Source organism: Elephas maximus, chromosome 15, assembly GCF_024166365.1.
Source record: "Elephas maximus indicus isolate mEleMax1 chromosome 15, mEleMax1 primary haplotype, whole genome shotgun sequence".
Taxonomy (NCBI): domain Eukaryota; kingdom Metazoa; phylum Chordata; class Mammalia; order Proboscidea; family Elephantidae; genus Elephas; species Elephas maximus.
This window is the reverse complement of record NC_064833.1, coordinates 125,409-153,397: the sequence shown is the minus strand read 5'-3', so window position 1 is coordinate 153,397 and position 27,989 is coordinate 125,409. Positions and strand designations below refer to the sequence as shown.

The following is a 27,989-nucleotide window of genomic DNA, read 5'->3' as shown; positions in this document are numbered from 1 at the left end:
CCAGTGCAAAAATTAGAATGATCAGTTATATTTAGGAAACACATGTAATGTTCTATGAGAAAAAACTTTATTTAGAATATAAGAGTTTTATTGTGACAGCTGTCCTTATATCTTAACTTCCCTTAGATACCCACTTTAAATGAACCCTCTCTTGTTAAATAAGGAAATAATTATGGGTAAGTCTTTACCAAAATTTACTCCAACGTTGCAGTTACTCTCCAATATAACTGTGAGACGCTGAAAGAAACCCCAGGCATCCTCTGAAGTTTTTCCATAGGAAGGACATGCCCAGAGCTTCTCTTTGGAGTTATTTTCAGACACTGAATCACCATAGATGGTTTTCTGCAGAGTTAACAGAAGCTTCTCCTGAGCTGAAGGCTTTTCACAGTGCTGTGTGCATGACATTTCTCTGGGTGTGGACTCTTCCCATTGCTTGTGGCAGTTGAGGGTTACAGCTTCTTGTGCACTTTCTGGTGCTGGATCAGATGTCCATGCTGGTTGAAGGCACGCCCACACTCCCCACACTCATAGGGCTTCTCACCCGTGTGGATCCTCTGGTGCTGGATGAGCACAGAGTACTGGCTGAAGGCCTTCCCACAGCTATTGCACTCATAGGGCTTCTCACCTGTGTGGGTCCTCAGGTGCACAATTAGAGTTGCTTTCAGGCTGAAGGCTTTGCCACATTCCATGCACTCGAAGGGCTTCTCGCCTGTGTGGATTCTCTCATGTTGAATTAGAGATCTGCGTGCACTGAAGGCATGTCCACACTCGCCGCACACGTAAGGTTTCTCCCCGGTGTGAATCCTCTGGTGCTGAATCAGGTGTGAGTGCTGAACAAAGGCCTTCCCACACTCATAGCACTCATAGGGCTTCTCCTCAGTGTGGATCCGCTCGTGATTCATCAAGGTGGATCGGTGGCTGAAGGTTTTCCCACACTCACTGCACTCATAGGGCTTCTCCCCGGTGTGGACATTGTGATGTTGAATGAGGACTGAGCGGTCGCTGAAGGCCTTCCCACACTCACTGCACGTGTAAGGCTTCTCTCCAGTGTGGATCCTCTGATGCTGGATGAGTGTCCTCTTCACAGTGAAGGTCTTCCCACATTCACTGCACTCATGAGGCTTCTCACCGGTGTGTACCCTTTGATGGCTCCGCAGCACAGTGCTGTGGTTGAAGGCTTTCCCACACAATGGACACACATAAGGCCTTTCTCCTGTGTGGATCCGCTGGTGCTGGATAAGATGCGAGAGCTGAGTGAAGGACTTCCGACATTCAAGACATTCATGAGGCTTCTCTCCTGTGTGTATTTTATGATGCTGGGCAAGGTCCGAGCTCACTCTGAAGGCTTTCCCACATTCTTTACACTCATAAGGTTTCTCTCCCGTGTGAATTCTCCTGTGTTTACTGAGAACTGAGCTCTGGCTGAAGGCCTTCCTGCATACACTGCATACGTAGGGTTTCTCTCCAGTGTGGATTCTCTGATGTTGAAGGAGATGGGAGCTCCGACCAAAGGATTTCCCACATTCAATGCACTTGTAGGGTTTCTCTCCATTAGGAACCACTGGATGCCGAGTAAGGGGCAAGCTCTGACTCAAGACCTGAACTTCCCTATAGCCAATGGGGTTTGAACCCAGATGGGAGCTTCTTTCAATTTCATTGTATTCTTGATCAATCATCCCCGTGGGAGTTTTCCCCAGAGTCACTGTTATTTCCTCTGAAATTAATGACTTCAGACTCAAACCCCTATTTTGGTTGTCTTCCTTGGTTTCACATTCTGAAACAACAAATTCAAAGTGAAAATGTTAACGCTATTCACAAATGCAGAGTAAGCACAACTCTGGAGCTGGCTTTGCTGGTGAAGGGGCATGGGGGACAACCAACTAGAAATGGGAGATGACATGTATTTAAACAGGAACACATCAAGGCAAAGAGCAGAGTTTAAGACGATGACATAAACCCTAGTTTGAGGCCATTCTCCTACGCTAAGTGCACACATGTAAGAAGCACAGGCAGCAGCCCAGTAACAGCTCATTGCTGCCTGTGACCTGCTCTCCTTGGAATTCTCATGTGGACCAAGTTTACAGAGGCCATTTGGAGAGGGAATAAATGCAAGATTTCGGGACCCCTGCAGAGCAGGTAGCAGCAGCACGTAGATGGGAAGCCTGGTCTAGAAAGTGTAGGGGAGAGGTGCGAGCTATTTTATGCAGGTCACCAGTGGGATGTAGTCCTGGGGCCAACAAAGAACCAATAGGCTTACATTCTGTGGGGGGTGGGGTAGGGGGTGGTCTGTGATTTTTTATTTGTGGAAGCTAATTTTGTGTGGAAAATGCACTGATGGATGTCTTAGTCATCTCGTGCTGCTGTAACAGAAATATCACAAGTGGATGGCTATAACAAAGAGAAATTTATTCTCTCACAGTCTAGTAGGGTTCAAGTCCAAATTCAGGGTGTCAGCTTCAGGGGACAGCTTTCTCTGTTGGCTCTGGAGGAAGGTCCTTGTCATCAATCTTCTCTAGTCAAGGAGCTTCTCTGCGCAGGAACCCCAGGTCCAAAGGATGCACTCTGCGCTTGGCATTGCCTTCTTGGTGGTATGAGGTCCCCAACTCTGTGCCTGCTTCTTTCACCTTTTGTAAGATAAAAGGTGGTGCAGGCCACACACCAGGGAAGCTCCCTGTACATTGGATCAGGGATGTGATCTAAGCAAGGGCGTTACACCCTACCCTGATCCTCTTTAACCACAGGCAGAGATTGATTTATAATACATATAAAATCACAAAATGGAGGACAACCACAGAATACTGGGGATCATGGCCTAACCAAGTTGAAACATATTTTTTGGAGGACACAATTCAATCCATGACAATGGGGCCAAGACTGGAGACACAGAGATGTGATGGGATTTAAAAAAAAAAAAAATTTCTATTGTGCTTTAAGTGAAAGTTAACAAATCAAGTCAGTCTCTCACACAAAAACCCATATACACCTTGCTACACACTCCCAACTACTCTCCCCCTAATGAGACAGTCTGCTCTCTGCCTCCACTCTCTCTTTTCATGTCCTTTTCGCCAGCTTCTAACCCCCTCCACCCTCTCATCTCCCCTCCAGGCAGGAGATGCCAAGATAGTCTCAAGGATGTGATGGGATTTTGTTGCTAAGTTTAGGCAGAGACGAGGCCTGCACAGGAGTGGCAGTGTAGATGGTGAAGAAGAGCTGAGCTAGAGATGTTCCTGCACTGAAGTCAAGGTACTGGTTGAGGGGGGCTGGGGGTGCTGAGGATGCTTGTTTATTAAATCTAGAGATTGTGTCATTGAGGATACAAGATATCACTTGAAGATTGAGAGTGCACAACGGGAAAAGGCACTGATTTGGAGGATGGGCCGTGGTCAGGAAATGATCTTCATAAGGACTCACAACACATGGAGCTGGTCCCACATCAGGGCTAGAAGGAGTAAAAGTTGACCACGGGACATGTAGTTAGGGCCTTTATGTTTTCCCGAAGGTGAAAGATTCATGGGTCTCTTCCTATAGTGTCCAGTTTCAACACTGAGCCTTGAATGCCAACACTACCCCTAGTGCTATCACCACTGCCTTTCCAAAGTTCTCTCTAGGGACGGCATTAAAAAAATTTTTTTTCATTGTGCTTTAAGTGAAAGCTCACAAATCAAGTCAGTCTCTCACACAAAAATTTATATACGCCTTGCTATATACTCCTAGTTGCTCTCCCCCTAATGAGACAGCATACTTCTTCCTTCCACTCTCTATTTTTGTGTCCATTCGGCCAGCTTCGGACCCCCTCTGCCCTCTCATCTCCCATCCAGACAGGAGCTGCCCACATACTCTCATGTGTCTACTTGATCCAAGAAGCTCACTCCTCACCAGTATCATTTTCTATCCCATAGTCTAGTCCAAGCCCTGTCTGAAGAGTTGGCTTTGGGAATGGTCAGTCTTGGGCTAACAGAAGGTCTGGGGACCATGACCTCCAGGGTCCTTCTAGTCTCAGTCAGACCATTAAGTCTGGTCTTCATATGAGAATCTGAGGTCTGTATCCCACTGCTCTCCTGCTCCCTCAGGGGTTCTCTGTTGTGTTCCCAGTTAGGGCAGTCATCGGTTGTAGCCAGGCACCATCTAGTTCTTCTTGTCTCAGGCTGATGTAGTCTCTGGTTTATGTGGCCCTTTCTGTCTCTTGGGCTCGTAATTACCTTGTGTCTTTGGTGTTCTTCATTCTCCTTTGCTGCAGGTGGGTTGAGACCAATTGATGCATCTTAGGTGGCCGTGTGCTAGTGTTTAGGACCACAGATATATGGATGGCATTTTAAAAAAAAATTGTAGTATAAATGAGCGGCATTCCAGAATGAGAATATGAGAACAACCCAAATGTTCATTAGCTGATGAATGGATATACAATGTATCATAAGTCCATAAAGTGGAATATAACCAAAAAAAAAAAAACAAACCCAGTGCCGTCGAGTTGATTCCGACTCATAGCGACCCTATAGGCAATAAAAGTAGTGAAGTACTGATAAATGGACGAACCTTGAAAACATTATGCTACATGAAAGTCAATCACAAAAGACCATATATTGTATGACTGCATTTATAGATAATGTCCAGAACAGGCAAATCTATAGAGATGGAGCATAGATTAGTGGTAGTCTAAGGCTTGGATTGGGGGACAGGATGGGATGGGGTGTTAAAGGGTCTGAAGTTTTTTTGAAGGTGATGAAAATATTCTAAAATTATGATGGCTGCACAACTCTGTGAATATTGCAGTGCAGTGAATTACTTAATATAGCTCTTCTAGCCATACATAGTCTCGTAACTCCCACGAAATGATTGAAACTATGCAAATAAGGTACTTGTGGCCCACCAAAGGGACTAAAGGGTTTTTGCCAATGCAAATAAGGTACATGGAACCCTAGAGAGGGAGTTGGTCAGTTTTGCCATCCCACTAGGCTTAAAGGGAGCCAATCCCAGAGGCAGAGAAGAGGGGATCTCTACCATCAAGAACAGCCAGCAGCAGAGTGCATCTTTTGGACTCAGGGTCCCTGTGCTGAGAACCTCCTAGACCCAGTAGAGAGAGCTGTAACATTGGAGAAGGTGCTAGATGCCGAGAAGTGGCGGCAACCACAGCTGAATCCAGTAGCAGAGAAATGGCAGCAGCAGAATCAGGAGACTAGCACGAGACAGTATAGTAGGGTTCCTGGTTCATGGAGTGAGGTGGCTACTGTGGGTGTGCTGATCCATGGAGGACAGAGCTGAGCGCCTCCAGGCAGGAGGCTTGCTGGCGAAGTGGGGTGCCTCCGGGCACTTACTGACAGAGCTCAAGAGCTGTAACACTTGCCCAAGCACGGCAGAGGTCAGGCTGAAGGCTGAGGGCCAAGAGAGAGGCCTGCCTGGGCATGGCCAAGAAGTTGTCCTGACCAAAAACTGTATCCTGAGTTGTTTCTGATCCTGACTTATAACCTGTTACTTCCCTAATAAACTCTGTAACTGTGAGTACAGTCTGTGAATTCTGTGTGGCCACTGCAAGGAATCATCGAACCTAGCAGAGAAGCAGAGGGTGCCATGGGAGGGATGGCTGGTGTCAAAATTGGTAAAAAGTTTGGAGAGAGGAGGCATGTCTTACCTCCACCTCATAGGAATCAGCCTTAGGCTGATGATCTTGATTCTCTCTCCTGTCCCTTGTGAAGTTAGACGAGGTTTGACAACGCTATGTCATCTTTACAATTATACTAAAAGCAATTTAATTGTATACTTTAAATGAGTGAATTGTTTGGTGTGTGAAAGGCCTCATAAAGCAATTTAAAAAGATACAAAGAAAAATGATAGAATGAACACTCACCTATCCATTATCTAAGAAGAAAAATGTTATCACAATCTTGGAAGTCCACTGTGCCCCTCTGTGACCCTGACCTATTTATTCTGTCTCCTCAGAGGCAACTGGTATCTCAATTTTATTCATTCTTTGCTTTTATAATACTGTTTTCCAGAGTGTGTCTTGCTTTTTCACTTAACAGTCTTTTGAAGAGCAGATGTTCTTAATTTTGAAAAAGTAAAATTTATCAAATTTTTATTTAACGTATTGTGCTTTTGGTATTTTATTTAAGAAATCTTTTGTCTAACCCAACATCGCAAATTTTCTCATATTTTTTCTTCTAAAAGTTTTACAGTTTTAGGTTTTATATTTAGGTCTATGATCCATTTTAAGTTAAATTTTGTTTATGATAAAAAAATGATAGGAGGTGTAAATCAGGATTTTTTCTTTTTTTCCCATATCTAGCAGTATTTGTTGAAAAGAACTTCCTTTCTCCACTGAATTGCCTTTCCACCTTAATCAAAATCAATTTTTGACAATGTGCATGGATCTATTTCTAGATCCTCTATTCTGTTCTATTGCTAAATTGTTCTATTTTGACACCAATACCACACTGTCTTGATTGTTGAAGCTTCATAATAAGTCTTGAAGTCAGGTACTGTACACCTTCCTTTTTTTCCCCCAAACTCATTTTCATTATTCCAGGTACTCTGAATTTCCCCATGAATTTTAGAATTAGCTTGTCAATTTCTACAAAAAGAAAAGAAAGAAACAAACAAAAACCCTCAGATTTTGACTGGAATTGCATCAAATCTAGAGATCAATTTGGGAATGACATCTTAATGAGTCTTCCAACCCATGAACATAGTGTATTTTTAATTTATTAGTTCTTCTTTCTCTCATCAGTGTTTTGTATTTTTCATTGTATAGGTCTTGAACACTGTCTTAGTACACTTGTACACTGTCTTACTGTTGTTAAGTGCCGTCGAGCTGATTCCAACTCACAGTGACCCCATGTCACAGAGTAGAACTGCCCCATGGGGTCTTCTTCACTGTTATCTCTATGAAGCAGACTGGTAGGTCTATCTCCTGCAGAGCTAGTCAGTGGGTCTGAACTACTAACCTTTCAGTTAGCAGCCAAGTGTTTATCCATCGTATCACCAGGGATCTTTGTTCACTGTCTTAGCTATAACAAATACCACAGAGGGGGTGGCTTTAAAAAAATTTATTATTGTCTTACAGTTCTGGAGGCTAGGAGCTTGAATTCAAGACATTGGCAGGCCATGCTCTGTCTGCTGTAGGGGAAGATCCTTCATTGTCTCTTCCAATTTCTGGCAGTCCTGGACATTTATTGGGTTCCTTGGCTTTTAGATGAATCTTTACATGGCATCTGTCATACCTCTGTGGAACTCTGTCCCCTGTCTTTTCTCCCCTTTTGTAAGATACCACTCACAAGGGATTAGGACCCACCCTACTCTGGTATGTCCTCCTTAATTTAATAACATCTTCAAAGAAACAACCTATTTCCAAAGAAGATCACATTCACAGGTACAGGGGTTAGAATTTCAACATATCTTTTTTGGGGGACTTGACTCAATCTATAACACATACCTTTTGTTACATTTATTCCTAAGTATTTTCTATTTTTTGTGGCATTTAAATGATATTGTTTTAAATTTCAATTCTTGATTATCCATTGCTGGTATACAGAATACAATTAATTTTTGTACATTGATCTTACAGCCTTCAAATATGCTAAATTCACTTATTCTAACAGGATTTTTGTAGATTCCATAGGATTTTCTACGAATATGATCATGCCATTTCCAAACATGATTTTCTAATTTGGATGCCTTTTATTTCCTTTTCTTGCCTTATTGCACTGGCTAGAACCACTAGTACAATGCTGAACAGAAGTGGGAGAGCAGGCATTCTTGCTTTGTTCTTCATTTCAGGGAGAAAGCATTCAATCCTTTACCAGTAAGTATGATGTTAGTTGTAGGTATTTCATAGATACCTTTATCAGGTTGAGGAGGTACTCTTCTATCCCTAGTTTTCTGAGAGTTTTAAAGAAGAATGGATGTTGGATTTAGTAAAATGCTTTTCTTTTTTATTCTGTTAATATAGTGAATTATATAATTTTTTTGAATACACTTTTTATTTTGGAATTGGGGAGTCTGGTTCCAGGCCAAAATCTTGTGTGTATAATCATTTCTTTCAGGTCTGACCATAGGCAATTACAAGGCTTTTCTTGGCAGACCTCATGAGGGGAAGCTGGTTTCCCCACACTAGACTTGGTACATAGCCAGTGCATTCTAGTTTTCTGGAGAGAAATGTTATCAAGGACTCACCCCACCCCAGCCAGCCATGTTCACACTCATATCTGCATTCCTAGCCCAGGTGCCTCCATTCAGAGTCCTCCTTATTGGGGACCTTGGCTGAGGTACTTTTTTTCACCTTGACTCAGTACCTTTCTACTTCTAGCCCTTCCCCCCTCCCTCCTCCTAGTACATGGGTTCATAAAAAGTGATCCTCAGCAGTGAGACAATTCTCCTTATCTGCACTGCATCCAACAGACCCTCACCTGGTACTATTCTGTGGGGAAAAGGAACACTAGGGAGCTGGCACCTCTTTTGCCTCTTGTTTGTACTGTAGCAGTAAGTGAATAAAGGCTTGATTGTTATTTTCAGTTTGACTTGCCCAAATTGACCCTGTCAACATCTGATTGCTCAACAGAAGTAATTTTAAATTACAGAGAAGCTGCAATGATAGCACAGAGTTCCCTTATACCCCTCACCCAGTTTTCTCTTTTATTAAGAACTTACATCACACTGGTACATCTGTCAAACTAAGAAACCAACATTAGTGCATTGTTATTAACTAAATTCCAGGCTTTATTTGGATTTCACCCATTTCTTCAGGTATCACATTGCATTTAGTTGTCATGTCTCCTTAGCCTCATCTGGTCTGTGGTAGTTTCTCAGTCTTTCCTTGTTTATCATGACCTTGACAGCTTTGAGGAATACTTATGTCTGTCTTTCCAAACTCTAGTCTTTGGAAATGAGTCACTAAGTCTAGCCACCCTGAAGGGGCAAACATCAAGTTCCACTTCCTGGAAAGATGCCATTCTATGCATATTACTTGGAAGTCTTCTGTAAGAAAAATTTCTCTTCCCTTTTATATATATATATATGCAGGAGTTTTTAATATCAATATGGACTTGTGTATATTAATTTTATACTTTAGATTATAATCCAATGCTACATATTGACTTTGTTGCTCAAATTGTTCCAGCATTGACTGTTAGGAGCCCTTTCAGGTTGGCTTATGTGTTCCTTTGACATGTCCATATCTTTTTTTTTTTTTTTTGAGTACTTCCTTAGTTTCTGGTACTATATGATGGCCCAGGGTCATCTTAGTTTTCCCTGCCCCAGCCCTAGAATCAACCATTTCTTCAGGGAACCCTGGTGCTTTTTATTTATTTATGAAGAAACCAAGATCTGAGCTCTAGGTGTGCTCGTTGCTACAAGCTGTCGATGCCTCTAGGCCCTCTCAACAGACAGAGCTAGGTAATATACATATGTATACTACCCACGTACACACATATCTGTAATTCTTTCTATAGCTACTCATCTGTGGACACAGACGCAGGTACACACACTTATTTATTCATTAAGCTACGCATGAGCTCATACTCTTGTCTCCAGCACTAATCTAGTACCTATCACTGGGTTTATTCTCACCTTTCTTTCTTGATTATCTGTAACTTCCCTCTCCAGTGCGAAACTTGTCTCCCACGATCTACCAAATACTTACTTACTTGTTCAACCTCAACATGCATGTAACGCAATTTCAGAATTATTAATCTCTACTTCCGTGAGACTCTGAAACTCGCTTTTGAACATCAAGTAGCTAAAGCAAAAGGAAAAAATGAAGTAAAAGAGCTGAACAGCAGATTTCAAATTGAGGCTCGGGGAGGCAAAGTATTATGATGACATGAGCAAAGAGCTAGAGATAGAAAACCAAAAAGGAAGAACATGCTCAGCATTTTGCAAGCTGAAAGAGGTGAAGAAAAAATTTAAGCCTCAAGTTGCAATACTGAAGGATACTACGGGGAAAATATTAGACAACGCAGGAAGCCTCAAAAGAAGCTGGAAGGAATTCACAGAATCACTATACCAATAAAGGTCGATGTTCAACCATTGCAGTAGGTAGCATATGACCAGGAACCAATGGTACTGAAGGAAGAAGTCCAAGCTGCACTGAAGGCATTGGTGAAAAACAAGGCTCCAGGAATTGATGGACTATCAACTGAGATGTTTCAACAAATGGATGCAGCACTGGATATGCTCACTTGTCTACGCCAAGAAATCTGGAAAACAGCTACCTGGCTAACTGACTGGAAGAGATCCATATCTATGCCTATTCTCAAGAAAGGTGGGGTCCAACCGAATGTGGAAATTATCAAACAGTATCATTATTATCACATGCAAGTAAACTTTTGCTGAAGATCATTCAAAAGTGGCTGCAGCAGTGTATCAACAAGGAAGTGCCAGAAATTCAAGCTGGATTTCAAAGAGGATGTGGAACCAGGGATATCATTGCTGACGTTAGATGGATCCTGGCTGAAAGCAGAGAACACCAAAAAGATGTTTGCCTGTGTTTTACTGACTATGCTAAGGCATTTGACTGTGTGGATCATAACAAATAATGGATAACACTGCAGAGAATGGGAATTCCGGAACACTTAATTGTGCTCATGAGGAATCTGTACATGCATCAAGAAGCAGTTGTTTGAACAGAACAAGGGGATACTACATGGTTTAAAGTCAGGAAAGGTATGTGTCAAGGTTGTATCCTTTCCCTGTACTTATTCAATCTGTAGGCTGAGCAAATAATCCGAGAAGCTGGACTATATGAAAAAGAACAGGGCATCAGGATTGGAGGAAGACTCATTAACAACATGAATTATGCAGGTGACAAAACCTTGCTTGCTGAAAGTGAAGAGGACTTGAAGCACTTACTGATGAAGATCAAAGACCACAGCCTTCAGTATGGATTACACCTCAACATAAAGAAAACAACAATCCTCACGACTGGACCAATACGCAACATCAAGATAAACGGAGAGAAGATTGAGGTTATCAAGGATTTCATTTTACTTGGATCCACAATCAACACCCATGGAAGCAGAGGTCACGAAATCAAAAGACGCATTGCATTGGGCAAATCGGTTGCAAGAGATCTGTTTAAAGTGCTAAAAAGCAAAGATGTCACCTTGAGGACTGAGGTACACCTGATCCAAACCACGGTGTTTTCTATCACCTCACATGCATGCAAAAACTGGACAATGAGGAATAAGGAAGACCAAAGAAGAACTGATGCCTTTGAATTATGGTGTTGGCAAAGATTATTGAATATATCATGGACTGCCAAAAGAACGAACAAATCTGTCTTGGAAGAAGTACAACCAGAATGCTCCTTAGAAGCAAGGATGGCAAGACTACGTCTCACGTACTTCGGACATGTTGTCAGGAGGGGTTAGTCCCTGGAGAAGGACGTAATACTTGGTAGAGGGTCAGGAAAAAAGAGGAAGAGCCTCAATGAGATGGACTGACACAACAGCTGCAGTAATGGGCTCAAGCACAGCAATAATTGTGAGGATGGCACAGGACTGGGCAGTGTTTCCTTCTATTGTGCATAGGGTCGCTATGAGTCAGAATCAACTTGATGGCATGTAACAACAACCACCTCCATGAGGAACAAATTTACCAACTGGAATATAATGCTTATGTATAATTCATCTGTCTTCAGCCTTACAGGGTCCCATATCAAAACAGTTTTCCAAAGTTACATAGGTCAGTTTCTTTTTAATCCATCCCCTGGAGCCTGACTTTTTCATACATTTGTGATACAGTTAGAGTCATTTGTCACAGTCTGCATTCCAATACTGTTTTTTTTTTTTTTTTTTTGGTGTTAAGCCAACCCTACATATTTACAATAAATCCCTCTTGAGCATCATGTATTATCTTTTTTATATATCGTTGAATTCTACTCACTAAATTTTTGATTTAGAATTTTTGAGCCATATGTTCCTGAGAGACTTTAGTTTGTAGTTTTGTTTTTCTTTTTTGTAGTGTCTTTTTCTGGTCTTGGTAACACAGCAACACTGGCCTCATAGAACCAGTTCAAAGGTATTTCCTCCTTCAATTTTTTGGAAGCGTTTGTAAGAACTAGCATTATTTTCTCCTTAAATATTTAGTTGAATTTGCCAGGGAAGCCATTTAGGCTTGGTGTTTTCTTTGTGGAAAGATGTTTTAAATACAAGCTCAATTTCCTTAACAGATACAGGGCTATTAAGGTTATTCATTTCTTTAGTGAACTTTGGTGTTTTGTGTCTTTCAATGAATTAGTCTATTTCATCTAAGTTATCAAATATGCTGGAATAAGAATGTTCGTAACTCTTTTTGTATCTATAGGATCTTTAGTCGTATCACCCCTTTCATTCCTAATGAGTTATTTGTGTCTTCTTTCTTTGTTTCACGATCAGTCTGACCAGAGATACGGCAATTCTGTTTCACTGATTTCTGCTCTGATCCTCATATTTCCTTCTTTTTCTGGTTACTCTGGGTTTCATTTGGTCTTCTTTTTCTAGTTTGTTAAAGTGAAAGCTTTAAGAAAGTAGAGGATCAGCAAAAAAGAGGAAGACCCTCAGCGAGATGGACTGACACAGTGGCTGCAACAATGGGCTCAAACGTAGCAAAGATTTTAAGGATGGTGCAGGACTAGGTAAGGTTTCGCTCTGTTGTACATAGGGTCGTTATGAGTCAGAACCAACTCAAGGGCACCTAATAACGACAACAAAGTGAAAGCTGAGGTCACTGATTCAAGGCCTTTCTTATTTCCTAAGTGTTTTAGTGCTTTAAAAATCTACAAATACTGCTTTAGATGCATACCATAAATTTTGATATATTTTATTTTCATTTTTATTTAGTTCAAAATTCTTTCTAATTTTCTCTTTGACCCATGAGTTATTTAGATGTTGGATTTTCCAGAGATTATTCTGTTACTGATTTTTAATTTAATTCCATTATGACTGGAGAACATACTTTGTATGAATTAACTTTTTAAATTTATTGTAGCTTTTTTTTTTTTTTAAATGGCCCATAATATTTTCTATCTTCACATATACTTGAAAGGAATGTATATTCTACTGTTGCTGGATGGAGTTTTCTATGTCAATCAAGTCAAGTTCGTTGATGGTGTTGTTCGAGTTCACTATATACTTGCTGTCCTTTCATTCTACTTGTTTTACGAATTATTGAGAGGGTGGTGTTGAAATCTCTGACTGTAACCATGCATTTGTATTTCTTTTTCCAGTTCCATGGTTTTCGTTTCATGTATTTTGAAGCTAAGTAGGTGCCTAAGTGTTTAGTATTGTTATATTCTCTTGGTGACCCCTCTGTCATTACAAAAAGACCTTTTTTTTAATCCCTGGTAATACTCCTTGCTCTGAAATCTACTATGATATTAAAATAGTCATTTTGGCTTTTCTTTCATTAGCACTAACAAAATTTCATTGGTGGTAGAATAAACCTTTTTCCATCCTTTTACTTTTAACCTATTTGTGTCTTAATATTTAAAGTGCGTTTCCCGTAGGTCGCATACAGTTGGGTCTTTTTTTTTTTTTTTTTAAGTCTGTATTCTTTTCAATAGTCTCTAATGCTGTGTTTTCAAGTTCACTAATCTTTTCTTATACAATGTCTGATCTGCCATTAATCTCATCCAGTGAATTTATATAATGGTAACACAAGTTCTAATCCGAGTACCCTGGGAGACCTCTTTACATGCTAACATGACCATTAACACCTCTGGGATTGTACTACATTAAAAAGAAAATCAGGTGTAAACTTACCCCGAGGACAGGATAAATTGCCTTGGTACATGCAAGTTATAGGGTGGTCACCGTTGAGGTTGTCTGCAAAAGGGACAGAGTTGAAGTCACAACAAAACACTTCTGAGAGTGGAAAAATCCTTTCATTTGCTGTTACAACATTTAAGTGCAATTCACTCAGTTGGGTAGGTGAGCAACTTATCCATCCTGAGGAGCCACCAGGAGCAGGTGCTGGCTTTAAAATGAAGTCACATGCTCCATATCCCCCACTCTGCTCTGTGCTTGCTCTGACGACAACCCAAGGTGCTGTCCCAGGCTACTGGCAGGTGGTCTCTGGCTCTACGCACGTCGTTAAATCTAAAACACACACTCGGTTCCTTCCTCCTCCATGGCCTGTGCAGAGACCAGCTGCTTCTGTGCAAAGACTTCCTCTCAATCTCCCATCTATCAGGCTCACGGAGAAATTTCACCCTCACTTCTGCATCAAATTTAAAGGGCATTGTCTAAGACATCCCAGTCAGACAAGGCCACAGACCGCCACCACGGAGCCCGGGTTCAGTGCCGGCTATAAAATGTGCCCTGTGTTTTCTTATCCATCTGGCTGCAGTCAGCAAACAGCTTAAAGAAGTCTGCGTAAGATTTCCACAATGTAATGTCAGGTCTTCTTTTACATCCTTTGGAAAATTAAATTCCCTGAGGCTGGCATATTCATTGTTCTTCTGAGGCTATCTGGTTTTGCAGGTCAATAGGAGGCAGACTGTAACAACGGTAGCCCTGCCCACACATCTCTAAGAAATAAGTAGCCACTTTCAAGTGGAAAACTACCACACCCAAGAAGCTGAAGCCCATTGAGGGTATGTCCCCACCTACCCTGAAGGGGTCCACATCCTGGTAGAGTAGGCTGACAGAAATTGCACCCCGAGACTCAGATGTTACCCTTCTGCAGTCGAACACACGCTGCCTTCAGGGCTGGATTTATCTGTAACTGCCATCATTTTCTTTATAATTTTCCCCACAAAGGTCTTACCTTCTTTTGTTAGATTAACTCCTGAGTCCTTCATATTTCTGATGGTATTGTAAATGCTATCTTTTAAAAAAAATCACACCTTTGTTTTCTGCTGAAGACTCGAAATATAGTTGATTTTTGTATCCAGCAACATTATTAAACTCTCTTGTTCATTCTAAAAATATTCTGGGAATTCTTCTGAGTTTTCAAAGTGTACAAAAAAAAAAAAAAAACTTTTCTCTTGACTTTTTACTCCCTATAGCTTTTTTTTTTTTTTTTATATAGCTTTAGTCTTTTGTTTATTATTAATTTTTCCTTATTTCACACATGGGGTCCCTAGTACATTGGTAAACAGATGCAGGAATGGTCAACATCCTGTCTTGTTCTTGATCTTAAACAGATGCTTTTAACACTTCACCGTATCAGGTCCAGACACCTCCCTTCTACACTTAGTATGTTTCATATTTTTCTAAATCAACCAGGCAACCTCTAAAATCTGAACATTCCATGAGGACAGAGACCTGGCTAACAGTTTTTGTGTTCTCTGGGCAGGGACAGAAGCCCCACTCTGTGCTCTGGGCCCATTTCTGTGCCTCGATCAGGCCTGTGCCTCACCCTCCATGCCCATCCCTGTCTCCACCCAACTCTACCATTCTGTCCATATTCACCACCACGCTCACTTCCTCCCATTCCTGTCTTCTACCTTCCTTTGTCAGGTGAGGCCTGATGTGGTCTTGCACCTGGCAGAAGCCACTCCCAGTGTTTCACATAAGCTCTCAGTCTTACTCCAGCACAGGAGTGAGGGGCTGGGCGTGAACAGGGTCTTCCACATCCTCTGAACTCTGCCCCATGGCTATGCCAGGACTGCTCAGCCCTCAGTGAGGCGGTCCGGCTCCCCTCACTCACCTGAATGGCCATTCTTCAGATGCTCTCTCCCTTCAGCCTCGTGCCCACCCAGTACCCACGGCTCTTCCCCTCGCTCCAGCTGGGAGATCACGTCAGGCTTGGATCCTGGGAGTCCTGCTCGTGGGGAGGGAAGTCCTTCTGTTTACAGTTATTTTCCACCCTGCCCCCCCGCCCACACCATCTACAGGGGCATGATAATGAACAGGACAAACCTGCACAGGGCTCGGCACTGTGGAGAAAACATTGGGTACAAATGCTGGGAGCTCAGGGTCATTGTCCAGACTGAGCATGACCAGCTCACCCCGAGGCCCCCACCCTCCCTGGGGAGCCCCCACTCACTGGCCCTGTATACAGACAAGGTCTGTGTGAGGGGGAGCCTGGCTCATGCTGCCTTCAGAGGCCTTACCCAGAGAGACCACATTCCCATAAGTCTCCATCATCACGTTTCGGTAGAGGCCGCGCTGAGCAGGGCCCAGGTGGTCCCACTCCTCCTGGGAGAGAAGCACAGCCACGTCCTCGAAAGTCACCTCAGCCTGAAATGACAGGGGCTGCACTAGGACGGGACCAAGTCTGGACATCCACAATAGGGAGTAGGTGCAAATGGGTGGGGAGGGCTGTGATCCAACTTGGGGTTGACTGCAGAGAGAGCCAAGGGCAGAGTGCAGGGCATGGCAGAGATGTCCATGCTGCCGTGGAACCCTGAGTCTGAGAAAATTGGGGAACCTGCTGGCCTCGCAGTCCTGGGAAAAGCTCACCTGGCGTCTTGCCACTGGCAGGAGCCCAGCTGCTGCCATCACCTGGTCTCCCGGGGCCTCTGAGGACACACGGAAATCCACGTGGGGCTAAGGGAGAGAAGGGAGCACATAATGGGTCCAGCCTTGTCCCTGGCAGACCCCAATTTCCTGGGAGGCCTCAGGAGGTTCCTGGTCCCCTTGGGCAAGCAAAGTCAGTGAGGGGCATGCTGAGGGAGGACTTCTCACTCCTGCCGCAGCCTTGCTCTGCCCCTGCTGGGCTCCCCGCCCCCTGCTGACTCTGACACAGTGGTCTGGGAGCCACATACAGGCGCTGAACAAACCTATTCTTAGCCCTGCCCTGGCCCTGGGTTGTGGGCCCAGGAAGGACACACTTAACAAGCTCCCAGGGGTCTCAGACCACCAGGCCCAGGGTAGACACATACAAACCCACTGCACCCCGAGGGCCCCAAGACTCTAAGTTCTACTCTCCAGACTCTGGAGCCCTCAGGGTGACCATATTGTACCCATGGTGGGGGGTGGGGGGGGCACTGGCAAAGGCCCTGGGCCACCTGCCTACCTAGCTCACCAGGGGCCATTTGACTGGTTCTGTCCCCTCCGGGCGCCTTCAGTCGCATTTCAGCACTCTCACCAGAATGGAATGTCCCACCTCAGGGTCCTGGAGGAAGGGTTTGCCTTCGACCACCCGCCCAGCATGTCCTGGGCCTGTGAGGTCCTGTGACCACTGCTTGGCAGGGCTGCACATGCAAACAAGGCAAGGTCCACTTGACTTACTGGTGCCATTTAACGCAAGACCCTCATCCATTTTGACTTACAGGTGCCATTTAATGCTAGACCCTCATCCATTTTCAATTGACCTAACGAGTTACCTGCATTTGGGGCATGCCTGGCTCTTCCCTGCCTGCACACAGAATTTCCAAAATGAAATGCTGTAAAATAAGGAAAACATGACCAGCCTCCACAATAAAAACACACCATACAAACTACAGTTAGGCACAATATGGACGAACCCCACAAAGTGTAAAAGCAGCCCTCAGCAGAACAGGCACCGTGTGATACATTCATATCAAATTCAAAGATGGGTACCACTAACCCAGGGTGGTAAAGGCAGGGTCACCCCAGAGGGGCTCCTGGGGGCTGGAGACATCTGTGATTGGGAGCTGGTACTGGGGTGTGTTCATGTCATGAAAATTCAGGCTGTGCCTTATGCTGCAATGAAAAGTCCACATATAACAAAAGCTGTTGATGTAACATCTGTGGAGAACAAGGGGTAACAGTGGCCAGACTAAGCAGCACCTGGAGACACTGTGCAGACCCTGGACCTCTGAGAGGCAGGGCTACTGAGGGTGGACCAGGAGGGATACAAGTTGACCTACCCTGAAGAAGGACCACTCTGGTGGCCCTGCCCACTCCACAGCAGTGCAGGCAAGAGATGGTTGTGGCTTGGCAGGGTGCTGGCAGCAGAGGCATGAGAAGTGGTTGGATTCTGGTATCATAGGACTTACTGATGAACTGGATGTGGGTGAGAGAGAAAGGGGAGTCAGGGGTGACCTGGGGCCCTGGTGGGCCTGAACAAGGACCTGCTGTCCAGTGAGAAGCAGATGCCATGGGTGGGAAGGTTCTGGGGGAAATAACAGGAGTTTGGATTTGGACAAGTTAAGGTGAGGTGTCTATTACACTCCAAACTGCCAGGGCGGAACAGGGAGATCAAGAGCTCTCCTGGTGCCTTTGGTCCTGTGGAAAACTGGCTTCATGATCTTCTGGAATGTTGGGGAGGGATCTGTGCCGGGACACAGAGCGCTGAGCAGCAACAAAAGGAGGCAGGTCATCCAAGAAAACACAGTCTGGTTTAAGAATGAGGCCATTTCTCATATACTTGGCACAGCAGGGAACCATGATGCTATTAAACACAGAATAGCAAGGTAACAGAAAATTGTGATATAATTAGAGCAACTACATCGTTTATCATTCAAACAGACATTTCAAGTGTGAAAGGAGTGCAAGCAGTGCTAGAGTGACCGGGGAAACTACTTGGGTGCTGGAGGAGGGGCCTGGGAAGGAAGTCCATGGGCGTCTCTAAGAATGATGTGGTAGAGAGTCTGACCTCCTCCAACTCCACAAGGGGGAAGGAGAATCAAGATCAACAGCCCAAGACTGATTTCTGAGAGGCGGAGGTCAGACATGCCTCCTTCCTCTGCCATCTTTACCAATTCTGACACCTACCGTCCTCCCGCCGCACTCTCTACTTCTCTGCTGGGTTTGATAATTCATTGCAATGGCTACACGGAACTCACAGACAATACTCATGACTATGGGGTTTATTAGGGAAGTGACAGGTTGCATTTCAGGTTCAGGAACACTGAGATACAGTTCTTCCATCAGGACAGCCTCTTCGCAGCTGTGCTTGCAGGCACGCCTCTCTCTGGCCCCTGGGCCTTTGCCCTGCTCAGACAAGTGTAACCAAACTCTCTTTTAGCTCTGCTGATAAAGTGCCCTGAGGCATCCCACTCTGCTGGTCCCTGGTCACAGGGCTCAGCTCTAGCTCTGTGGGTGGCAAACCTAGTTCCACCAAGTACCCAGAGGCATCCTACTCTACCAGTAAGCCTCTTGCCTAAAGGCATTCGACTTTCTCGTTCGGTGGGCTGGGAAGCCCACTGGGCCATCTCTTGCTGCTGTTTCTCAGCCACCATTTCTCGCCATCTTCACTGTCACAGCTCTCTCTTTCTCTTTCTCCTGGTTCCAGGAACTTCTCAGTACAGGGATCCTGGGTCCAAAGAATACACTTCGTTCTTGGCACTTCTTCCTTAGTGGTGGTGAGATCCTCTCCTTCCTGCTTCTAGGATAGTTCATTTTAAGTGGGATGTCAAAACTGACCAATCTCCTCATTAGGGTTCCATATACCTTATTAGCACAGCCCCACCCAATCACTGTGTAGAAGCTGTAAGACCAGGGCGACAAAGGCCACACAAAAGCCATCCATCGCATCACAACATCATAACCCTATGTTCTTTATAAAACACCAGAGGTACGCTCACGTTTGCATAGACAACTTTCAGAAAGACCCAAGGAATAGGACAAGGATACTTGGGAGGTAGAGGGAGACTGATGCTCAACCTCCCCAATCCTGTTCTCCAAAACTGCCAATTCTCCCCAAATTTGCGTGTGTGCATTTGTGTAAGTGTGATGAAATTCTAATTAAAATCCCAACAGGAATCTTTGAAAGGAATTAATAAAACTATCTTAAAGTTCACATGAAGAATTAATGCTAGAAAACAGCCAAGAATGGAATGGGATGGGGCTGCCTCACTAGGTATCAGAAAGATGCTGTCCACAGAGAACAGAGAATTCAGACAGCTCCAGCAGGCATGAGGATTTAAAAGACGTCAAGACTGGAAAGTTCCACTTCAAGGGGGAACAACGGTGCTAGTGTACACAGCTGTCCAGGTGGGATATGCAACAATACATTTCAGGTTAAGTAAAGATTTAAATGAGAGCAAAAACAGTGGTCCTCACAGGCTTGCCTCCTGCCCTTTGGGTCACCGTAAATGACCCCCCTTAATGGCTGACCTGAAATGCGATCCCTTCTAGGTCTCCTGGATGCAGTGTTGTCTGGTCTCATCTGGTCTTTGCAGGTTCCTTCTCGGCACACTCCCTCTACTTCACACTCCCTCTACTTCACCCTCCCCTGTACGCAGTGGCTGGGCGGCCCCTCTGTCCATGAGAATTTGACCTTCTGGTCCCCTGGAAACCTGGAAGTGGTAGATGGTCATCTGTGCTACAAGACAACGGCCCTGACTGCACCTGGCCTAGGATTCAATAATACATACCCACAGGAACTCACATTCAAGGACTAATTGAGTGCAGTGCTCACAGGCCCAGGGCCAACTGGTGCAGCTGACCATAGGATCTGTGTGGTCATGAGGCTTCAGATCAGGTGGCTCCTGCACCTGCCCTGCATCCCATGTTCCTGCTCCTAAGCTGTCCCTGGATGGCTGTGAGGACAATGTCCACTGACTGGGGCTTCCAGTCCCACGTCCTTCCCAGCCATCCTGGCTCCAGGCATGTTTGTCAACTCTGAATGTTCAGTTGCGCCAAGAAGGGCCCTATGTGAGTGCTGTAGAGCTGGCAATCCCCCTTCCCTCCTACACAACATCTCCATGTTTGTATCTCATAGATCTCAGACATTTAACATCCAAAACTGAGGTCCACCCCAACTTCTGCCCTTAACTTAGTTAACGGCAACTCTGCTCACCTGTAGCAGGAGCCCAGAGCCCAAACCTTGCCATGTGCTAAGCAACGACCCCTAACCCCTGCACCCGTTCATTGGTCACACTGGCTGCAGCGTGAAGAGTTTATTCTTCAGATTCAGAAATTTTGTTTTTGGAAATTTCCCAATAAATAACCCAAATCAAAAGCAAGAATCGATAAATGTTCACAGCAGCAACAGTCACTCTAAAGAAAACTGAAAGGACCCTCATTACCAGAAGCACCCTCTGCCAGGCAGGCAGTCGACACCTGGAGCTGGCTCTTGTGACCACACGTGACAGGAGCAATTTGCGAACATGCACGCATGGACAGGAACTGGAAATGGACATGCAATGATGCCAACAGCTTAGAATTTAATGTTTATTATTTTTGTTGTATAAGCTAAATTTTGGAAACCCGTTCTTATTGGAATTACTGATGGTCTCGGTATGACAGATGGCATGCCTGTCCATTCAGAGGACATGGCATATGGTAACATGTTGTGACAGGAGAGCTCCAAGTTCCATCAGCCCAGTCCCTGGGTCTAGGGTGGGCAGCTCACAGGACCTCCCCCAGGGCCGGGGTCTGGCCTCCTGTCTTCATTCCTCTGCCTTTCCTGCTAGAAGCCCTGCTCCCTCTTCATTGCCATCCAAGCCCTTCAAGTTGAGGCACCTTCAGAAGGGGCAGTTCTGAACCACCCATGAGTGTAAAGCAAAGCACTGCTAAATGCAACTACTTCTAATCTTCCAACCTTCCCAGAGTATATGATCACAAATATGCATCCAAATCAATACTTCCATTACCTAACAACACAGAGTCAGAAAAGATAAAGGAAAAAAAGATCATATCACAATAGCAACAATAAAAAACAAGGTTAAATTAACCTTTAGAAATGTGCAGGATCCTTATGAAGAAAACTATAAAGCTTTAAGGCAACAAAAGACACTCTAAATAACACACATAACAAGATATCACAGCAATATTAATTTTTCCTACTTCACCCACAAACGTAACACATTTTTTATTGATTCTTATGTTGATCTCCCCCACGTGTCTGTCAGTCTGTCGTACTGTGGGGGCTTGTGTGTTGCTGGAGGACAGGTTTCAGCTGAGCTTCCAGACTAAGACAGACTAGGAAGAAGGAGCCGGCAGTCTACTTCTGAAAAGCATTAGCCAGTGAACACCTTATGAATAGCAGCGGAACACTGTCTGATATAGTGCTGGAAGATGAGCCCCCCAGGTTGGAAGGCACTCAAAAGATGACAGGGGAAGAGTTGCCACTCAAAGTAGAGTCAACCTTAACGATGCATGGATGGAGTCAAGCTTTCAGGACCTTCATTTGCTGATGTGGCATGACTCAAAATAAGAAGAAACAGCTGCAAACATCCATTAATAATTGGAAGGTGGAATGTATGAAGTATGAATCTAAGAAAACTGGAAATCATTAAAAATGAAATGGAACACGTAAACATCGATATCCTAGGCATTAGTGAGCTGAAATGGAAAGGTGTTGGGCATCATGAATAGGACAATCATATGGTCTACCATGCCAGGAATGACAACTTGAGGAGGAAGAGTGTCGCATTCATCGTCAAAAAGAACATTTCAAGATCTATCCTGAAGTACAATGCTGCAAGTGATAGGATAATATCCATATGCCTACAAGGAAAATCAATTAATACGACTGTTATTCAAATTTACGCACCAGGAATCAATTCGACGGCACTGGGGTTTTCATTAAGGCCAAAGATGAAAAAACTGAAGATTTCACCAGCTTCTGCAGTCTGAAATTGATCAAACATGCAGTCAGGATGCATTGATAATTACTGGTGACCGGAATGTGAAAGTTAGAAACAAAGAAGAAGGATCAGTAGTTGGAAAATACGGCCTTGGTGATAGAAATGATCGCATGATAGAATTTTGCAAGAGCAACGACTTCTTCACCGCAAATGCCTTTTTTCACCAACGTAAATGGCGACTATACACATGGACCTTGACAGATGGAATACACAAGTATCAAACTGACTATATCTGTGGAAAGAGATGATGGAAAAGCTCAGTATCATCAGTCACAGCAAGGCCAGGGGTTGACTGTGGAACAGAACATCAATTGCTCATTCGCAAGTTCAAGTTGAAACTGAAGAAAATCAGAACAAGTCCACAATAGCCAAAGTATGACCTTGAGAATATCCCACCTTTTAGAGACCATCTCGAGAATAGATTTGACACGTTGAACACTAATGACCGAAGACCAGACAAGCTGTGGAATGACATCAAGGGCATCACACATGAAGAAAGCAAGAGGTCACTGACAAGACAGGGAAGAAAGAAAAGACCAAAACGGGTGTCAGAAGGGACTCTGAAACTTACTCTTGAATGTCGAGCAGCTAAAGCTAAAGGAAGAAATGATGAAGTAAAAGAACTGAACAGAAGATTTCAAAGGGTGGCTCAAGAAGACAAAGTAAAGTATTATAATCACATGTACAAAGACTTGGAGTTAGAAAACAAAAAAGGAAGAACACGCTTGGCATTTCTCAAGGTGAAAGAACTGAAGGAAAAATTCATGCCTCAAGTTGCAATACTGAAGGATTCCATGGAGAAAATATTAAATGGCACAGGAAGCATCAAAAGAAGATGGAAGGAATGTACAATCACTATACCAAAAAGAATTGGTCAATGTTCAACTATTTCAGGAGGGAAGCGTATGATCAGGAACTGATGGCACTGAAGGAAGAAGTCCAAGCTGCACTGAAGGCACTGGCGAAAAACGAGGGTCCAGGAATTGACGGAGTATCAATTGAGATGTTTCAACAAGCAGATGCAGTGCTGGAAGTGCTCACTTGTCTATGCCAAGCAATTTGGAAGACAGGTACCTGGCTAACCAACTGGAAGAGATCCATATTTATGCCTATTCCCAAGAAAGGTGATCCCAACAAATGCGGAAATTATCAAACAGTATCTTTAATATCACACGCAAGCAAAATTCTGCTGAAGATCATTCAAAAGCGGCTGCAGCAGTGTATTGACAGGGAGCTGCCAGAAATTCAGGCCAGATTCAGCAGAGGTCATTGATCCGGGGATATCATTGCTGATGTCAGATGGGTCCTGGCTGAAAGCAGAGAATACCAGAAGGATGCTTATCTGTATTTTATTGACCATGCTAAGGCATTCGACTGTGTGGATCATAACAAATTATGAATAACATTGAGAAGAATGGGAATTTCAGAGCACTTAATTGTGCTCATGAAGAACCTATACATAGATCAAGAGGCAGTTGTTCTGACAGAACAAGGAGATACTGTGTGGTTTAAAGTCAGGACAGGTGGGTGTCAGGGTTGTATCCTTTTGCCACCCCTAGTCAATCTGCATTCTGAGCAAATAATCTGAGAAGCTGGACTATATGAAGAAGAACATGGCATCAGGATTGGAGGAAGACTTATTAACAACCTGCATTATGCAGATGACACAACCTTGCTTGCTGAAAGCGGAAAGGACTTGAAGCACTTACAGATGAAGATCAAAGACCACAGCCTTCAGTATGGATTACACCTCAACATAAACCAAAACCAAACCCAAACCCACTGCCGTCGAGTCGATTCCGACTCATAGCGACTCTATAGAACAGAGTAGAACTGTCCCATAGGGTTTCCAAGGAGCACCTGGCGGATTCAAACTGCTGACCTCTTGGTTAGCAGCCATAGCTGTTAACCACTACACCACCAGGGTTTCCACCTCAACATAAAGAAAGCAAAAATCCTCACAACAAGACCAATAAGCAACATCATGATAAACAGAGAAAAGACTGAAGTTATCAAGGACTTCATTTTACTTGGATTCACAATCAACACCCATGGAAGCAGCAGTCTAGAAATCAAACAATGTCCTGCATTTGGGCAGATCTGCTGCAAAGGACCTCTTCAAAGTATTGAAGAGCAAAGATGTCACCCTGAAGGCTAAGGTGTGCCTGACCCAAGCCACGGTGTTTTTAATCACATCATATACATGTGAACGCTGGACAATGAATAAGGAAGACCCAAGAGGAACTGATGCCTTTGAATTGTGGTGCTGAGAAAGAATATTAAATATGCCATGGGCTGCCAAAAGAACGAACAAATCTGTCTTGGAAGAAGTACAACCAGAACACCCCTTAGAAGCAAGGATGGCGAGACTGCGTTTTACATACTTTGGACATGTTGTCAGGAAGGATCAGTCCCTGGAGAAGAACGTCATGCCTGGTAAAGCACAGGGCCAGTGGAAAAAGAGGAAGACCCTCAAAAATATGGATTGACACAGTGGCTGCAACAACAGGCTCAAGCATAATAGTGATTGTGAGCGCGGCGCAGGAGCGGGCAGTGTTTCCTTCTGTCGTACATAGGGTCGCTACGAGTCAGAACTGACTTGACAGCACCTAACAACAACAACAACATGTTGATTAGGGAGAATAAACACTGGAACGTCTCCAAGAGCACACTGAGAGAGGATACTAATGAGGGCATCTTCTACCACAAAGCTATAACAAGAGCCTCGTGGGTCTGACCAAGAGTGGGTGGCTTCAGGAATGGATGGCAGGGCCAGGGCAAAGTCTACAAACAATTGGAGTAGGACAGACGTGGTATTTCTAATTACTGAGGCAAAGATGATTCAGTAGATGGGCTGTTTTGGGAAAAATAAAACAGGCCTTTACATAAAGCTCAACAAATCTCCCAGAAAGTAGAGCAAAGACAGAAATAAAAAAGAGAGCAAAAACAAAAACAAAACAAAACAAAAAAAACCCTACATCTTTATCTCATACTATATATTAAAAGTCTAATGCATTTACATTTTAAAATTACACCCTAAAAAGAACTTCGATAAAAAAAATACAGGTAAATTTTTAAATATTATTTCAGGGTGGAAGGGGCCTTCTACACAAAATACCAAAGGAAGAAAGCCTGGAGGCAGAGACCCACTCATCTGCCACATGTAAATCAAAATCTTACGCACATCAAAGCCAGCACAAACTCCAGAATGGAACCAAAGACATATAAGAATTTAGTATACGACAAAGGTGGTTTTTCAAATCAATGGAGAGACAAATTATTCAGTAGTGTTAGAAATAGGTATGATTTAGGGGAAAAAAAATGAAGCTGTATTTCAACCTCACTCCACACCAAAAGAATAGTGAATATACACCAGAAGAACAAACAAATCTGTCTTGGAAAGAAGTACAGCCAGAATGCTCATTAGAAGGGACGATGGCAAGGCTTTGTCTCACATACTTTGGACATGTTATCAGGAAGGACCAGTCCCTGGAGAAGGACATCATGCTTGGTAGAGTAGAGGGTCAGTGAAAAAGAGGAAGACCCTCAATTAGATGGAATGACACAGCGGCTGCAACAATGGGCACAAGTGTAACAATTGTGAGGATGGTGCAGGACTAGGCAACGTTTTGTTGAGTTGTACATGGGGTCGCTATGAATCGGAACTGACTCGCTGGCACCTAAGAATAACATAATCACAACAAAATAAATTCCAGATGGAGCAAGCATTTTACACGTACCAGGAAAAAACAAGAGTTTATTTTAAAAACGTTCTTGGAGTGGAAAGGCCCTTTACAAAGCCCAAAAGCCTTAAGGGAAAATATGTAATCATCAAAAACCTAGAATCTTCTATCTCGGAAAAACCCAACCCAAACCAAGACAAAACATCATAATGGGAGTGAAATGACAAATTGCGAAAAATATTTTCAACATATATGGAAAAGGGCTTATTTTCTTAAGTTATAAGGAGCTTCTATTACACAAATCCATAAGTAAAAAACAACAAAATGGGCAAAGAACATGAGCTGGCAAGTCACAAAGTACAAATGACTAAAATACACATGAAGAGATTTCAAATTCACCAAAAACAGGGGAACGGAAAGTAAAACGATCTAGTAAGAATGCCAGCACTGGGATACCCCACACCGGCGGGAATGTAAGTCGTCGTAGTGTCTGTAACAATCGAATCGCCTTAACCGCCAACCTTCACTCCACTTCTAGGAGTCCGCCCTACGGAGAAGCCGCCGGTGTGCAAAGTCCATGGAACAGAATTCTCGAGGGCAGTTTGTACCGGTGGGAAATTTGACAACTATTCAACCTGGGGCGTGGTTCCTGCAGCCGGAGAGGGCAGAGTCGAGCTACCACTGCTGCCCAGGGCGAAGGAGGGCTGCCAGGGGTCAAAAAGGGTGGTGTTCAAAGGCTAGAATTGTAATTACATTAAAAAACCCGGAAAGGGTACACAGGGAACTACCCACAGTGCCTACTCTGCGTACACTGAGAGGGTTTATGGGGAAGGTGGTTTTTACTTTTTATATTTTCCTGACATACTTGCATTAAAAAAAAAATTGCCAGATAATTTTCTATTAAAAAACCCTCCACCTAAAGTAAACAAAAATTTCAAACTATGCTACAAAAGTTGGTCTCATTCATTAAAGTAAAGCTCTTAAAATTAATAACAAAAAGACAGCATCAACAGAAAAATGGGGAAAGGATAGGAAATTCGGAAAGAGCGTTTGGTCAACAAAGATGAAAAAAGCTCAAACTCCCTTTGATGCGCGGAAGGACGCCTTTTTGTTAAATGAAAAAGGCGCTCCGTGCGCGCCGCCGGGCCCTCCTGAGCTCCACGTAGGGCCCCTCAGGTTGTGCATGGAGCCAAAAAACCCTCGCCTTCGTATTTTGGGGAGCGCCCCCGCGCCGTCCGCGAGGTCAGAACACGCCGGGCAAGCACACGCCAAACCTCCCGCCGAGACCCGACCGTGGAGCGCGCGGCTGGGGGCGGCCGGGGAACCTCGCCTGTGACGCCCAAATGCCGGTCGAGGTGGGAGGGGGCGGCGAGGGGATTAGGGTCCTGGCAGGGTCCAAAAGATGAGGGGGGCGGCGAGGGTCCGAGGAGCTGGGAGCTCAGGGAGCAGGGAGAGGGTGCGGCGGCGGTCTGAGGGAGCAGTGGACGCGACGAGGCTCGGAGGAGGTAAGGGCCGCGGCGAGGGGGGTTGCAGGGAGCCTCCAAGGAGGAGATGCTCCGGAGGGTCTGAGGGAAGAGGTCGCCGCTGTCCGTACGTGGTGTGAACCGGCGGGAGTGGAGGACGCAGTGCGTGCCCATGGGGGAAGTGTCCGTTCCGTGTGCAGGGCTGGCCTGCTCTCGTGTCCGTGAGAGGAGAGGGTCCCAGCCCCCCGCCGCCCACACTTCCCCACTCACCGTCCGCGCCGCAGCCTCACGAGCGAAGGAGTGGCCGCGCGCAGAGCACCCAGACAAAGGGCTCACCCCACCCCGTCTGCGGAACCGCCAATCCCGGGGAGGCACGCCCCACAGGCTCCGCCCCCACCCCACGGGTCACCAATCCTGGATCAGGAA

General features: G+C 44.4%; 1 protein-coding gene across 8 annotated transcripts; it reads right to left on the bottom strand.

Moving 5' to 3' along the window:
- Positions 1-31: 31 nt before the first annotated feature.
- Positions 32-27,893, bottom strand: ZNF250 (zinc finger protein 250). Of its 8 annotated transcripts, none has more exons than XM_049854394.1 (8): positions 27,834-27,858; positions 17,750-17,885; positions 17,243-17,302; positions 16,377-16,463; positions 16,028-16,154; positions 15,622-15,735; positions 13,731-13,793; positions 32-1,774 (listed from the first exon to the last, which is right to left on the bottom strand). In XM_049854394.1, the coding sequence occupies exons 2-8, from the start codon at positions 17,867-17,869 to the stop codon at positions 450-452; spliced, it is 1,896 nt and encodes a 631-aa protein (XP_049710351.1). In that variant the 5' UTR covers positions 17,870-17,885; positions 27,834-27,858; the 3' UTR covers positions 32-449. The 8 variants fall into 8 exon arrangements, with proteins under 8 accessions (XP_049710351.1, XP_049710355.1, XP_049710354.1 ...); XM_049854398.1 differs by lacking the exon at positions 27,834-27,858 and adding an exon at positions 17,467-17,582 and having other exon boundaries at positions 17,750-17,830; XM_049854397.1 differs by lacking the exon at positions 27,834-27,858 and adding an exon at positions 17,467-17,582 and having other exon boundaries at positions 17,243-17,274; positions 17,750-17,824.
- Between the last annotated feature and the right edge of the window lie 96 nt (positions 27,894-27,989).